The following is a 16,497-nucleotide window of genomic DNA, read 5'->3' as shown; positions in this document are numbered from 1 at the left end:
TTCAGTGAAAGCCAAGCACTCAGCACCTTCTAGTAAGACCTTAATGCTCTGCTTCCTTTGCGTTCCAACTTGCCAGTCCTCGTGGGACAAAGCTGATCTTTTCTGTACTTAGATAAGTAGCTCAGGTTACTGATGACATGTCGCAGGTGTTTCCAACTAAGAAAAATTTTCTCCGAAGCTTTAGTAACAAATTTGTTAGTTCCCTTTTCTGCCGAAATGGCAAACCTTGAAGAGTTTCAGAAACGTGAACAGCCTTAGGGATGATAGCAATATTATGAAAATAGTAATATCCCTACAGCAAGCTCCTTAGTCCTTGGAATATCCATCACCAGCTCTGTTTCCCTCTCATCAGTCCAGGCATTGACAAAGCTTGTGAAATAATAGAAATGAAAGGCACTTTGATTTTGTATTTTCAATAGCATTTTCTTCCACCAGATTACGAAAGGCATACATGCCTCAGGCAGAGAACTTGGAAAATACAGAAAAGCCACCAAGAAAAATAATCTCCCAAGTAATCATAATTTCACTGCACAAAAGTAATCATTGTTAACATTTTGGTAAATGTCCTTAATTAAAGAGACTCTTAGAAGATGCCTGGGTCCACCAGCACCTCTTCACACCATCTTGCACCTTGTTTGGAAAATCTGGAGTGCTCCGAAATCATTCCAGGAAGATTATTAGTTTTCTCAAATATCTCTGGAGGCGAGGCTATTGGCGGTCATTTCTAGTTTCTCACAAACCTTGAAGTTAGGAAATTCTTTGTGTAGCCTTTCATTACTGCCCGGGAGTGAGGGGTATTTGGGTGCTCGTTCCAACTCTGCCCTTTATTTACCCACAGGGTGACCTCAGGCAAGTCCAGCCTTGCTGTTCTGTCTGAAAACCCTCCCAGCAGTAGCATCCACTAGCCCCAGTTCCTTAACCTCTCTGAGCCTCTGTTTCCCAACAAGTAAATTAATGAGTGGATCAGTAGGGGGCCTTTACACATTAAAAATTATTTACTTAAAGAATGTCTATATGTATAACTGAGTCACTTTGCTGTACAGCAGAGATCGGCACAATATTGTAAATCAACTATCCTTCAATTTTAAAAATTAACAAAATTGTTGATTTATTTGTAGAATTTATTTTTAGAGCAGTTTTAGCTTCATAGCAAAGCTGAGGGAAAGGTACAGAGATTTTCCATGTAACCTGCCCCCCTCCACGGCACCCCCAGTCTCCCTCATTATCAAAATCCCACACCAGAGAGGTGTATTTGTTAGAATCGATGAACTTAACGTTTACATACCTTTATCACCTAAAGTTTATAGTTTACATTAAGGGTCACTCTTGATGTTGTACATTCTATGGGTTTTAAAAAAATGTAAAATGACATGTATCCATCAGTATAGTATTGTACAGAGGAGTTTCCACTCTGTATGTTATTTAGGACATTTAGGACATTCTGCCCTAAAAATCCTTTGTGCTCTGACGATTCAACCCACCCATTTCCCTAACCCCTGAAAACAACTGATTCTTTTTTTTACTGCCTTCTTAGTTTTGTCTTTTCTAGAATGTCATGTAGTCGGAAACATATATTATGTAGTCTTTTCAGATTGGCTCCTTTCAGTCAGTAATATGAATTTAAGATTTTTCCATGTCTTTTGATGGCTTGATAGCTCGTTTTTTTTTTTTTTTTTTTTTTTTTTTGGCTGCACTGGGTCTTCATTGCTGTGAGTGGGCTTTCTCTAGTTGTGGTGAGTGGGGCCTACCCTTCGTGGCGGTGCACGGGCTTCTCATTGCAGTGGCTTCTCTTGTTGTGGAGCACAGGCTCTCGGTGCACTGGCGTCAGTAGTTGCAGCATGTGGGCTTCAGTAGTTGTGGTGTCATTTCTTCCTAGTGCTGAATAATATTCCATTGTCTGGAGGTACCACAGTTTATCCATTCACCTACTATAGGACATCTTGCCTCCAAGTTTTGGCAATTATGATTAATGGTGCTATAAGTATCCATGTGCAGGTTTTTGTGTGGACATGAATGTTCAACTCATTTGGGTAAATACCAAGGAGCGTGATTGCTGGCTTATATAGAAAGGGTATGTTTAGTTTTGTAAAAGTCTGCCTAACTGTCTTCCAAAGTGGCTACACCATTTTTCATTTCTACCGGCAATGAGTGAGAGTTCCTGTTGCTCCACATCCTTGCCAGCATTTGCTGATGTCAGTGTTTTAGATTTCGGCCATTTTAATAGACGTGTAGCGATATCTCACTGTTGTTCCAGTTTTCAGTTCTCTACTGACATATGATGTGAAGCATCTTTTCCTATACTTATTTTCCATTTCCGTATCTTCTTCAGTGAAGTGTCAGGTCTTTTGCCCATTTTTTAATTGGGTTGTTGGTTTTCTTTTTGTTGAGATTCAAGTTCTTTGAATATTTTGCTAAGAGCCCTTTAGCAAAGGTGTCTTTTGCAAATATTTTCTCCCAGTCTTTGGCTTGACTTTGCATCATCCTGAGATCAGTGCTTTTTTTGTTTTGCTTTGTTTTGTTTTGTTTTTTGCGGTATGCGGGCCTCTCACTGTTGCGGCCTCTCCCGTTGCGGAGCACAGGCTCCGGACGCGCAGGCTCAGCGGCCATGGCTCACGGGCGCAGCCGCTCCGCGGCATGTGGGATCTTCCCAGACCGGGGCACGAACCCGCGTCCCCTGCATCGGCAGGCGGACTCTCAACCACTGCGCCACCAGGGAAGCCCGAGATCAGTGCTTTTTAAACCTTCTGCTAGAGCCTCATGTTTCAGAAGGAGCCTCTGGTCACCAGAGGATGGGGACATGAGGCTGAGGAGGGGGTGCTAAGTGAGCAGGCTCCAGTCTCCCCCTCTCCCTTTCTCCTGCTTTAATCAGAGAAGTTTGACTTCATTCAGTTTATAAACTATGTGAATGTTTCACATGAAGTTCACGCTTTTAAAAAGATTTTGATTCTCAAAATGGTTTGAAAAACACTGAACTTAAATTCATAATTCTGGAATTCTGTGTCTCCTTTTTGCAACTTAATACGTCCTTTCCCAAGGCTCTATTAAGGAGAAATTAGATAAGCCTGTCACAGTCATGTGATACTTTTTCACCACAATTTTTATCTACTGTAGAGCTCACTTGAAATGATGGAACTGATACGTCTAAAGAATAGGTATCATCTACATGTCCACTTATCTTTCTGAAATAGTAATTTTGGACACTAATTATCTTTTTCAAAATAATCAGTGAGAACTATTAGCCATTTTGCCATTTTGATTCTCTATCTAGGAAAAAGGGGGAAAAATGTATATGAATCTTTGTGGTTCTGGAGATAAACATGCAAACCAGCACCAAGAAGGGGTGGACTTTATAGTCACACAAGGTGTCACTTCACAGTGGCCAGTGTTGCTCATCACAGGTTTTTGTTTTTGTTTTTTTTTTTAAATAAATTTATTTTTTTATTTTTGGCTGCATTGAGTCTTCGTTGCTGCATGCGGGCTTTCTCTTATTATTTTTTATTTTTTGCGGTATGCAGGCCTCTCAGTGTTGTGGCCTCTCCCATTGTGGAGCACAGGCTCCGGATGCGCAGGCTCAGCGGCCATGGCTCACGAGCCCAGGCGCTCCGTGGTATGTGGGATCTTCCCGGACCGGGGCACGAACCCGTGTCCCCTGCATCGGCAGGCGGACTCTCAACCACTGCGCCACCAGGGAAGCCCGCATCACAGTGTTTTTAAATAGTGCTGTTCAACTCAGGATGATGTGAACATGTGCATTCAACCAACTATATATTCTTAGGTCGTATGTCATTTTTTCTGGCTTCGCAGTTAATTCAGATGAACGTTTAATGATTTTTTATAAACATCTGTATTCACACTAACTCAGTTTATTAACTTGGCAGAGCAGGGAGGGGTGTCCGGTTCATTATTTTGTTTATACATTGCCTATTCCACAGAGGATTAGAAATGGCTTACTAAATTTCATGTGATGCAAAGGGAGTAAGGCAGTAATTAACCCAATCTGAAAAAAAGGAAAATAATGTGAAGAAAATAATAAATTCAGGAGTCAGATTAGCACACAGTAGTCCATCTGTACGGTTGCTAGGAGTGGGCCACAAATTTGGCTCTCAGTTTCCTTTGCTGGGCCAAAGCAAAGGGAACACATTCTATTATAAGCTCCACTGGCTTTTAATAAAAATAAAATAAAATAGACTAGTTGTTCCACATAAAATCTCTCCTTTAGGCACATCTCAACAAGGTCTATTTCTCACAACCAGCACTCGATAAAGATTATGCAACTGAGAATTTGAGTGTTTGTTTGTTTGTTTTTGCGGTACGCGGGCCTCTCACTGTTGTTGTTTCTCCCATTGCGGAGCACCGGCTCCGGACGCGCAGGCTCAGCGGCCATGGCCCACGGGCCCAGCCACTCTGCGGCATGTGGGATCTTCCTGGACCGGGGCACGAACCCGTGTCCCCTGCATTGGCAGGCGGACTCGCAACCACTGTGCCACCAGGGAAGCCCAGAATTTGAGCGTTTTATTCTCTGATAAGAAGGTAGGGTGCAGATATTTGAGGTTGCCAGTTAAGGGAAGATCCATATATTTTGATAATCAGCTGGGCAGTTGTTAGGCACAAAGGCCTCCTATGAAAATTGTTAACTGTGTACAGGGTCTGATAGGATGAGCTCGAGCCCTGACCGTTATACTAACAAGAGTGAAGGTCAGGGCTGGGCCAAGGCATTGAGACGCAGTAGGATTCATAACGTGGAGCAGGAGGTATTCAAATGCTGTTTCATCTCATGATGTTTCAGATCAGGAATCTAGTCTCCAATTTGCTGGTTCTGGGTCATTTTCCTCCCTGAATGTCTGGTGCAGATATCCAGGTGTGCTCTGTTTACTGCTGCTGTGTAATAAGTTACGCCAGAACTTAATGACTAAAAGAAGAAAAAAAGGTTTGGATTCCATTAGTCATGGATTTGGATAGAGCACAGAGGGCATGGACTGTTTCTTCTCCACCATGTCTGGGGCCGCAGGTGAGGGTCATCCACTGGGAGTAATTTGATAGTTGTGGGCCAGAGACATCTTAAAGGACTTTATTCCCGCGCCAGTGATTGATCCTGGCTGTTGGCTGGGACATCAGCTGGAGCTGTCCACTCGGATGCTTATCTGTGGCCTTGGCCTTTTCACTACCTGTTGCACTGTACCCCTTACAAGGCGGTGAGGGCTCCAGAAGCAAGTGTCAGGCAGAAGCCCAGATGACAGGCAGAAGCTCTATGCCTTGTATGACAGGCATGTCGTACATTAGAAGCCAGGTGGCGTCACTTCTATTCCATTCTACTGATTGCAAGCAAGTCATGGGTCCACCCAGACTCAAGGGAGGGCCAACACCCCCACATCTCCATGACAGGGGTGCCAGGATCACGTCGTAGAGACGCATGTCAGATGGGAGATACTGTTGTGGTCATTTTTGGAAAATAAATCTGCCCCAACGTGTGTAAAGAGCCACTCCCTGCTCTGCGTTGTTGCTCCGTTGTCTTTGAAATGCCAGGTTAGAAAAGGTGAGATGCAGGGAAACAAATTCAGCCAGAATGTTTTAACCTGCCTTTTCTGGGAAAAAAGTGAAACCCTCAAGGCCTCCTGAGACCAGGCTAGCTCACCTGCACTAGGAGTTCCGCATGGAACCTTGTGAACAAACCCCTTCGTATTAGATGCGCTGCACATTTTCCATCACGTTGTCTCTTCAGACTGTCTTCTTCTTGACCTCAGAAAGGTAGTAATTGACTGAAGAATAGGAAAATCAGAACCCTGGCTGTTTCTTAATATATTACAGACATAATTAACAAAAAGAAGGCTCCCGGGCTTCCCTGGCGGCGCAGTGGTTGGGAGTCCGCCCGCCAATGCAGGAGACGCGGGTTCGTGTCCCGGTCCGGGAAGATCCCACATGCCGTGGAGCGGCTGGGCCCGTGAGCCGTGGCCGCTGAGCCTGCACAACTGGAGCCTACGCTCCGCAACGGGAGAGGCCACAGCAGTGAGAGGCCCGCGTACCACAAAAAAAAAGAAAAAAAAAATCCTTCATTGTTTGGGACTGTCCCGCGCATGGGACATCCAGCTCAGCCCTTCCCATTAAGTGGCCTCAGTGGCCATGAGCTGTCCAACACCCCACCAGGACCAGCAGCCCCAGGAGGAGAAGCCGCAGTCAGAGGTGAAGGCTACAACGGACGCAGTGCTCGTGAAACTGTCAGCCTTGAAGGCAGTTATGAGCGCACACCGTCTGGCTGTGGAAGCCATTCCCAGCAGCCCACCTTCAAGGCTGACCTGCTGATGAATCCCTGGGTCGTCCGTGAGCCAGATCCAAAAAGCAGCTCTTTTTTATTCCAGCTGAGCGGCAGCTTTCTGGCCTAGACCACTTACAGCTGTGGGTTTGAGGAGTTTTCTTCACTCTCTTTTTCCTCTGAGTCATTCCCTTTGCTTTTCTGGTCAAGCTGCTATAGATGGAATGACTGTCCCACGGTCCATTGTCACATTCTTCCTTCTGGAAAAGACAAAACAGAAAATGGCCTTACTTGAAACTTTGTCCTCAAGCATCTGGTGAGCCTCAGCCTTCCTCACTTCTCCGGGAACAGTTACCTCAGTGGAGGTCAGTAGCCGGGCGAGCAGGGCCCTGGGCTGTGCTACTGTTTCCTCTGGACACAGTCACATGCACACATGCACTACCATGTCCATATCTGCATTCTTCCAGCCTCCAGAAGACTCCATCATCTGGAGAAGTGATGAGGGGTAGCAAGGGCGTTCCTGTGGGATGGAGCAAAAAGGAGGAAAGAAGGAACAGAGTGTCCAGGCAGAGAAAGAGAAGGAGGGAGAGAGCAAGGGCAACGGTCACTGAGAGCCAGAGAGGGAGAGAGGCTGACATCTCGCGTCTATGGGGGGCCCATGCAGTCCCACTCCCCGTTCTTTTCTGCCACCCGCTTTCTCCATAGGCTCTTCCTAAAAGCTCCCAATGTTGGCTGCAAGATTCAGAATATGCAGAGGCTCAGATCTGCCAACAGCACTTCAAGACGGATAATGACATACAGATTGTTTTTTTCCATCTTTGGGATTTGGAGCAGCCCGGGGAGTTGCAAAAGCCTGCCTTGTTGTAAGACTCTTTCTGAAGGCTCGCACTGTCTGATCACTGGCTCCGTGCTGCTGGGAACACTGGCGCAGCTGTCCAGGGTGGCAGGGACCACCTGGGATATGGAAATTACCGGGAACCCTGTTTGGCTTTTGCCAGAGCACCTGAAGCATTCTGGGAATTCGGATTTCTGTTGTTTCTCTCCACCGGCCCCTTAGGGGCAAAAGGCAGCAAACACAGACCACGTGTTTTGCCAGAAAAGCCCCAAAGGAAGATGGCTGCAGTTGTCAATTATTGGCATTTCAACAGGACTGTGTATTTATTTCAAAGTATATTTGCACGGCTAGGAAGCATCTCGCAAGGATGAGATGATAAGCTGTGTTGGTGCCAAAACAGGACTAGAAAAACAGGCTTGTTCTGAGAATGGCTTGCATCCCGAGAGACAGTGTGAAGACAATCCTTCCTCCACAGGCAATAGCTGCTCTTAAGACATTAATGCTTAAAAGAAAATAAGGCTTGGAATCCCTATCTCATGACACACTGTCCGCACACAGTAGGTTCTCAATGTGAGCATGCGGGAGGGGGGAGCCCATGGGAGGATGGGGAACCAGTGGCACAAGGGAAACCCACAGTCCCCAGAGCCTGAGTGCCAAGGCTCTTACCTCCACAGGAGAGGGCAGAGTGCAACGCGGGCCCTCAGGACGCCCGTGATTCTGCACAGGGTGCCCTCACCCTGTGCACACAAGTAGATGCCGCCGAGTGTCACCTTCCCACACGGGGACATGGAAGCTCCTTGGTTCTGTGGTTTCCATGAACAAGAATGGGATTATTGATGAACGAGGCCAGCATCCTGGGTGGTAACAAAAAAGGAATTTGGTAGAAAACACATCATCCAAGTTGGATTAACTCAGCTCTGTGGCCTGGGCAGGTTCCCAGGACATCCAGCCAGACGCAGGGCCTCTGAGTGACGCGAGGCTAGAATGTGTGTGATGACCTGAGGGCAGGGAGAGGCATGGCCGTGGGGCTCTGGAGAGGCTGCCCCTGACCCCCGCCCCCCCCAACCCACTGGCACACACCTCCCTTGCCATCCGTTACCTCCTGGCCAACACCAAGGCCACTAGACATTTGCCCATTTTTCTAGTGGACACAGTCTTTATCAGAAGCCCACACGGAACATAAGTAATCCAGCAATTTCTTTCTTATCCCACTGCCTGTCCGCTGCTCACTCATTCTGTGCTCAGTTTCCTCTGGATCAGGGTGCCTCCGGGCATCAAAACTATATCCTTCTATTCTGCCTGTGAGCCAAGAGCCTGACCGTTCTGGTTTTGCTATTGTTGTATTTGTTTTAAATATTAGCCCTTTTCCATTCCAGGCAATTGCAACTGTATTTACTGGAAGTTCCTCTGTGTGAGTGTTTTCCCCATTCCCGACCTACAGGCTGCTGTGTGAGCAGTAACTCGTCACTGCGTCACAAGTACGAAGTCGGGGACTGATAAACTTGGGGGCCTTTAACTTGAAAATACCAGTGAGGATGGGGGGAGGGGAGGAGAAGAAATACACTTATGGGTGGGCCAGTGGGCTCGTACGACCAAAAAAAATGTTGCTAAGTAGACATATATCTTGAGAAAAATAGCGCGTCATCTGCGCCCTGCGAGATGATGCGTTCGGGTAGGATGAGCTGATTTCTGCAGTGTTTGCTTGATAGAACAGCCATCGTTGTGGTCCCAAGACAAGAATACTCCATCCTGCCCTCCTTTTGCTTTCAGTACTTCTCACCTCCTAATCACTCACCTTCCTCTGCTCCTTGGGCTGAGCTCACAACTTAAGTCAAAGAGTCAGGATTCTTTCAGTTGCAAGTGACAGAAACCCAACTAACACTATCTTAAGCAAACAGGGGACTTATGGATTCATGTGTTAGAAAGGACATTATGGAAGCTCTAAGGTCAAATGAAAAAAGTAAGAACCAGGACCTTATGACAGGAACCAGGATTTCTCCCTTCCCTCCCCTCCCCCCTCCTGCCTCCCCCGCGTAACTATCACCTCTGCTGGTTGTTGCTGGGCTCCGTTCTGCAGGGGGAGCTCCACGTACCTGGAAGATGGCGCTTACAAGTCCCACATTCTCATACTCCCAGGGCCTCCACCCTAGAGGAAGGAACTTCCGCCCACAACTTCCATATACAAGCTCAGAAAAAGCTCTGATTGTCTGTCTCGGGGCTAATACTATCCAAAAGGATAGAGTGACCTGATTGTCTAATTTCAGCCTTGAGTCTACCTGTGGCCCCGAGAGCAGGATTTATTACCAGAAGACAGGCAAGAGGGGGGAAAAAAAAAACAGTGAAATACAGCACTTCCCGGGGTCCACTCTACCCTCCCATCATAAACCTTTCAGCTGAGGATGAAAAGTACGAAGGCCCCAAAGCTGACCTGAACTGTAACAGCAAATTAAAAATTGCCTGTCAGTCACTTAGCAAATCACTTTTGCTCTCTCTGTGCACCTCACCGAGAGGTCACGTGTCTCTAACTTAGCGTCTCCCTTATAAAACCGGATGTACAGTCAGCACACTGGCTCATTGTCAGCTCTGCTCCATCCTGTCGAGTTTGCTCAGCAGGTTAATGCAGCTCTCTGCCCTTCGGTTTCTTCATGTGAAAAGGAACAATAATGCCTCCTGTCATCAGCGTTTACAGGATAGTTAGCGTTGGTGACAGGAGTGTCAGAGGAGAGGTGGCTGGTGTTAACCACCATGGCCCCAAGGCGAACAGTGCCTTTCCAGGGAATCTTGATGACAAATCCTGGAAACTGGCTCCCACACAGGGGGCCACATGAGTTTCCTAAACGTGTGCTCTCACACACGTATATTCCTAAGGAATTTTGCATGGTTGCCTGGACCGAATAGATCCCGAACTTCCCTTGCCGGGCGCTTGATGACAAATCCTGGAAACTGGCTCCCACACAGGGGGCCACATGAGTTTCCTAAACGTGTGCTCTCACACACGTATATTCCTAAGGAATTTTGCATGGTTGCCTGGACCGAATAGATCCCGAACTTCCCCGTTGCCGGGCGGGGGCGGGGGCGGGGTGGGGGGGAGGGCCACTGGCTCAGTCTTCCGTCCCACACACATGCCCAGCTTCCCGGACCTCACCCTCTTTGAGTTTCTCTCTCTCGCTCTCTCTCTGCACATTCAGGAGTGTACACATTTCTGTCCAGCACCCTGAAGTCTCTGGAAGAGAAAGACCATATCCACCGTGTCCTGGACAAGATCACAGACACCTTGATCCATCTGATGGCCAAAGCGGGCCTGACTCTGCAGCAGCAGCACCGGCGTCTGGCCCAGCTTCTCCTCATCCTCTCTCACATCAGGCACATGAGGTGAGGCGTCCTTGGGTTTCCCATGGGAGAGACGTAAAGCAATCAAGCCCCCAACAATATGCTACAGCTGGCCCAGGAAGGGCTGACGCCTGAGAACAGATAACACACTCGGGACGGTTCCCGGCACATAGCATAAAGGCTGTGGGAGGATAGCAGAGGGAGGCAGTAACTCATTCTGGGGTGTGGGCGGGTGTCAGAGAAGCCTGCAGACAGGAGATGATACTTTCGCTCACTTTGGCGCATGCGCAAGATCCTAAGCCCGGGAAGAGTGTGCAGCATGCAGCTCAGTGGACGAGGGTCCCGTCTGGTTGTTCACTCGGCCCCAGCCAAGCAGGGGAAGTCCGCGAGCACACTCGTCCTCGGAAAGCACTGTGCACATCCATTACTGTGCTCCTGTGTTCCTGTGTCACACTCTCCTTACTTAACAAGTGGAAATTCTAAATGAGAGACTCTGGGTCCAAACGCCTCGTGGATGGTCAACGTTGACTCCTCCATCCCTCTCAATCCATTCTTGTCACCCCCGTTACCATTACCCTCGCCCGAGCCACCATCATCTCCTCCTGGATTTCTGCCCCAGCTGCCTAACCTGTCTCCCTGTCTTCAACTCAGAGCCTTTCTAATCCATTCTCCACAGTAGAGCCAGTGTGATCATTCTGATACCAAATCTTATCACATTGCTTTCCTACTTAAAGCCTTGAAATGGCTTCCCATTGCTTTTAGATGAAAGTATAAATCCATTTATTTTGCTTATATTCCTTCTTATGCTCTAGCCTTACTTAACTTTCAGGACTTCCTGGTAGTCTGGGCTGTAGCCCTAATCAGCTGTTCTCTGAGTCAAGGGGGACTTCCGCTGCAGGCTGCCAGTTGGGCCGTGCAGCTGTTTACCTCCTCTGGGCTCATGCACACATCTGCGGGTCAGCTGATGGAAGCATGGCACAGCTGGGAGACTCTGCATCTAGCTGCAGGCCTGAAGGCTGGCCAGGTGACTACCCCTTGTGCCTCTTGCCCTCCTTGTAGCCCCAGGAGAGCTGGGACATGTTCTCCTCATATTGATGGCAGAGGCACAAGAAAGTGAGTCTGTTTGGGGAAGTGCATTTTAATCTTTTAGTTAAGTCATGTCCACGAACATTCCATTGGCTAAGCAAGTCACATGATACAACCCAAAGTCAAGGATCATGGACACATGGCACGGAGAGTGAATCTTTCTGAACAGTAAGCTAATCTATCATAGCTTAGATATGACTCCTTGCAGGAAGCATCTCCTGACCCTTAACACCTAGGTGAGATTTATACCCTGTCCTTCCTGATTGTTACTGCTCATTTTTTATCTTTCAGCACCATTAGACTGTAAACTCTGTGAGGCAGTTATCACAACCCATTTTGCTTACTCTGTGTACCCAGCACCACCTAGCATAGGGCTTGGCACGTAGTAACTACTCAATAAATATTTTCTGTAGAAGGACGATAGCAGAGGAAATAGAGCCTTTCTGTGCCAGAAGGTAAAAGTGGCCTTGTTTCCATTCTAAATGGCTGTCCAGAGGCTTAGTGGGTACCATTCCCGTGAACAGAACCCAGCCTGCAGGGAAGAGATGGAGAAAGTATCGGATTCTTTACTCCAGAAAGGCCACAACAGTGAGGTGAAGTGATGACACTCCTGCACGATGAAGTCTCTATGACCTTGGGCTTACACCAGAACCCCAGGAATGATAAAGAGATTCTGTTTCTTAGTGGCTATGAGGGAAGGGCCAAGGTGTCTAGAAAGAGTTAGATTAATTTTTAAGGGGTCTTCAGACCTTGAGACTGAGTCAAATGGCAAGAAGTTCATCCCATCAAAGTCCCAGGTGCCTCCTTTTCTGGAGATAACTTTGCCAACTGTTAGCTTCTTGAGAAAATAAATGTATCTTTCTTTCTTTGTATGTCCCACAGTGCCGTATATGAAGTCTTACATGTCGTATATGCTCACAACATTATTACTGAGTGAATGAGTGAATAAATGAATGAATGAACAAATTACCTGAGGTTTTTCCTATGAATTTGAAATTCACAAATGATGGCTTTCACTTGCCAAAGTTGGGGAGAAAGTGACTGCAGTCTCTGTTCTTAGGGAGTCCCCAAGAATCCCTGTGTCACAGATGAAGGACTCACATTGGCCAAGTTGAGTAGGTGACTGCATTTGGAGTACACATTTTCAGTCCTTTCCCATCCATTTCTTTTGATGAATATTACACATAGGGAGGAGGGGGATAGATCAGAATAACATAATCCCCTACCAAATTTCCTGACCGAGAGAGTAACCTTCCCCTTGAAGAAAATATATTAGCTCTACTCCAAGCTAGGAATTTCACTGATGTAGAAACCATGTATCACAGATGAAGGTTTTTTTTTTTGTTGGTAGGAATTGCTGAATTTTCAAATCCATTAACTGCTTGTCAGCATTAGCCACAGCCTAATTAGTTAATACCAAGTATATCTGCACTGCATAGACAGGCCTTGCTAGTTTTAGTGGCAACACATGGCCAAGGGCCATGGCGGCGAGAGTTCCTGTTTGAGTTGTGTGACAAGCTGGAGAGAAGTTGCTATTCTATTGCAAGCTTTGAGGTTTCTCTCTCTCACTCTCTCTCTGTCTCTCTCTCTCTCTCTCTCTCTCTCACACACACACACACACACACACACACACACACACGAACAACAATATTATGGTGCCTCATTACAGCCAATCTGAATCACGGAACTCTGTTGTGTTAAGCTTGGCCCCAGCCATATGTTGTTATTCAGAGCATTTAACACCAGATTTCATCGGATGGTAAATGTGATTCATTAGGTTGCAAGAGGAAGACGGTGTCAGATCCAGGGGCATTTAACTTTAACAGCATTTTAAATTAAAACAAAACCAAGAAAACAAAATCCCACTGAAAAACGTAATTTAGGTGGTTGTGTTATATGGCCCGAATCACTTTGATGCTGTGTTTTCATGGCGCGTCTCCAGGTAGGGCTGACTTTTCCCCTACTGAAAATGCAAATATTTTTTAGGATGTTCTTGGTCTGTCTACTCATGATCCATGATTCGTTTTAAAGAAATGTCAAGCTAGGGAATAGTGGGGTTTTTTTTCCTGGTGGTAGTGTTGTGGGGACAGAGCAGAGATGTAGCTGGTGGAGGACGGGGCTGGGGGTCGGGGCAAGAGTGGTAAAAGGAGAAGCACCATTTACATGCATTTCCCTAGGTCCATCTATAGCCCATATTTTCTGAGCATTTACCAGTTCTTGCCACTGTTGGAGACCTACGGGATGGACAAACTGCAGCCCCTCACTGAACTTGCACAGTGTGTGTTGGGATGTGGGTTGTCTGTGTGTGTGTGTGTGTGTGTGTGTGTGTGTGTGTGTGTGTGGGTGTGTGTGTGTGTGTGGGTGTGTGTGTGTGTGTGGGTGTGTGTGTGTGTGTGGGTGTGTGTGTGTGTGTGGGTGTGTGTGTGTGTGTGGGTGTGTGTGTGTGTGTGGGTGTGTGTGTGTGTGTGGGTGTGTGTGTGTGTGTGGGTGTGTGTGTGTGTGTGGGTGTGTGTGTGTGTGTGGGTGTGTGTGTGTGTGTGTGTGTGTGTGTGTGTGTGTGTGTGCGCACATGCTTATGGAACAAGAATAAACATACATACAAGACATACATTCATAGGAGAATGTCAGGTTGTCATAGTGCTGGGAGAAAAACAGTAACATGAAAGCCAACGGCTAAACCTGCAGGGTCTTGAGCCGAATGCCACTGGGGTCATGGAAGGCCTTTCAGAGCAGGTGGCATTCGAAGATCTGGGGAGAAGTTCATCCAGGTGGGGGGACAGCAAGTGCAGATACCCTAAGTCTGGAAGTCTTGCTTTGTTTCTTTAGGGCCAGCATGAAAACTAGGGTGGTTAAAGGGAGTGGGTTAGGGAGAGAGGCAGGACAAGCCATGTCAGTTGGACCTTGCATAGCACGGACAGAAATTTAGATTTTATTCTGAGTTACATGGGAAGCAACCGAACAGTTTGAAGCAAGGGAACTTCTTGAACGGTTTATCGCACATTTAAAAAGCTCTTTCCTGGAAATCTAAAAAAGAGGGGATATGTGTATACGTAACTGATTCACTTTGCTGTACAGCAGAAACTAACACAGCATTGTAAAGCAGCTATATTCCAAGAAAAATTAATAAAAAATAAAGTAAAATGACAATTTAAAAATAAATTTTAATTAATTAAATTAAAAAGTAAAAACTCTTTCCTACATGGTAGCCTATCTCATCTGTTCTCTTTTTAGATGTAATTGTGATAGAGGGAAAGAAATTCACCTGCACAGTAAATCCTAAACTGGCTTTTTAAATAGGAAGAAAGGTTGGCGTATCAGTTGTCGCTGGGGTTTTTCTTACTTCCCCTTCCTCGGCATTTCAGCAGTCCTGGATCTGGGGATGGTCTAAAGTGGTCCTGTCTGTGTCTTCCCACCCACAGTAACAAAGGCATGGAGCATCTGTATAGCATGAAGTGCAAGAATGTGGTGCCTCTCTATGACCTGCTGCTGGAGATGCTGGATGCCCACCGCCTGCACGCCCCAGCCAATTTCGGGAGTGCACCCACGGAGGACGTGAACCAGAGCCAGCTGGCCACCGCTGGCTCAACTTCATCACATTCCTTGCAAACGTATTACATCACCGGGGAGGCAGAGAATTTCCCCACCACAGTCTGAGAGCTCCGCGGCTCCCCCAGGGTTCTGAGAATCCCTGTCGCACTTTATCGACATCATGCATCACTCTAGCCGACTTCTGACCCTGCACACACTCTGGCATGCACCCAGCGCTGGCTTTCTAATATGGGTGGCCATTCATTTGCTTGCTCAGTTCTAAGTGGCACACCTTCTTTTGGGAACAGCCAAAGGGATTATTCCAGGGCTACTTTCTTTGTTAACAGCTCTCTCTCTCTCCCTTTGCTACCTTACTCAGCATGAGGATTCCCTTAGTGGTTCATGACTGAGCTCCGTCTACGAGCTGGGCTCAGATGACTGTGCACTTTAGCTACTTGTGACCCAAGGCCTGGAGAGTGGACATTTCACCTCCGTGAATGTGAAGCACTTTTTAATGGATCTTATTTAAGCATAAGCCACAGGAAAGAATTGGAAGTGGCTCCTTTAATTGCTGACTTGGAGAAAGCTAGGTCCAGGGTTCATTATAACATCCTCTTGTATTCCTATAGTAACATACCATTTTAGTAAAGTCAGACCTTAAAGCTTCTGCTCTGTTGCATGGCTGTAGCAGAATATCTGGTGATTGTGCACCCACTTCCCCTATAGGAATACAAGATGCACACAGGGAAAGAAGAGCCCCTAATTGTCAAGACTTTGTCAACTAAATACACTGCACCTTCAGATTTGCTGAATGCTTTACCATTAGCTTTTGAGAGCACTAGGTATAGGTCATGGGTTCCAGTTAATTCTTGCTTCCCATGGACCCGTGGAAAACAGCAAGTTGATCCCAGTTAAGTCACCTCCACATACACCAGTTCCTTTGTGAGAGATAAATTCTTGTTTTTTTTTTTTTTTTTTTCATTTTATAAAAGAAAGCCCTCTCCCCCCAGGACTTGCAGTAAATGGGCTTCAGGACCTGTTCTGGTGTGATCTCACTCTTATCAGCAGAGGGCGCTCTGCTTGGCTCTTCCTGGTGTGTAACTTACAAGGTGAATTAGGTGTAGTGCCCAGGCTATGACCAAGGGCAGTTTAAATGAGCAGGCACCCTGGTGACACTTTTAGCCCTGGAGCAGTGGGGTTAATAGTAAATGTGCATGATTCTTGTAGGTACTAGAGACCAAAGAGGAAAGCAGGGCAGAAACTGGATAAAACTGTGAGGCTCAGGGTGGCCCTGCCACAGGCTGCAGCCACTTAGGAGTACTACTGGCAGACCCCATACTGCACTGCGGGGCTGCCCTGGGGTCCGTGGGGCAGTCCTTCTCTTCCTCATTTCCCCGCATGGCCCAGGTTGGAGGCACACTCTGGGCGGGGGAACAGGGCCAGGACTGGAGCGCTCCGTACTCAGGCTGCC

At 47.0% G+C, this 16,497-nt stretch overlaps 1 protein-coding gene across 1 annotated transcript in view; it reads left to right on the top strand.

The window, feature by feature from the left end:
- ESR1 (estrogen receptor 1) overlaps positions 1-15,534 on the top strand; it is a 252,905-nt gene extending 237,371 nt beyond the window's left edge. The window contains exons 8-9 of the mRNA XM_007458744.1: positions 10,271-10,454; positions 14,918-15,534. Coding sequence (XP_007458806.1) covers positions 10,271-10,454; positions 14,918-15,152 — 419 coding nt within the window. The 3' untranslated portion in view covers positions 15,153-15,534. The remainder of the gene's footprint in view (positions 1-10,270; positions 10,455-14,917) is intronic.
- The last annotated feature ends 963 nt before the right edge of the window (positions 15,535-16,497 follow it).

The sequence above is a fragment of the Lipotes vexillifer genome, unplaced genomic scaffold, assembly GCF_000442215.2.
Source record: "Lipotes vexillifer unplaced genomic scaffold, Lipotes_vexillifer_v1.1 scaffold639, whole genome shotgun sequence".
NCBI lineage: Eukaryota > Metazoa > Chordata > Mammalia > Artiodactyla > Lipotidae > Lipotes > Lipotes vexillifer.
The sequence above is the reverse complement of the archived record's forward strand: the minus strand, read 5'-3'. Positions and strand labels throughout refer to the sequence as shown.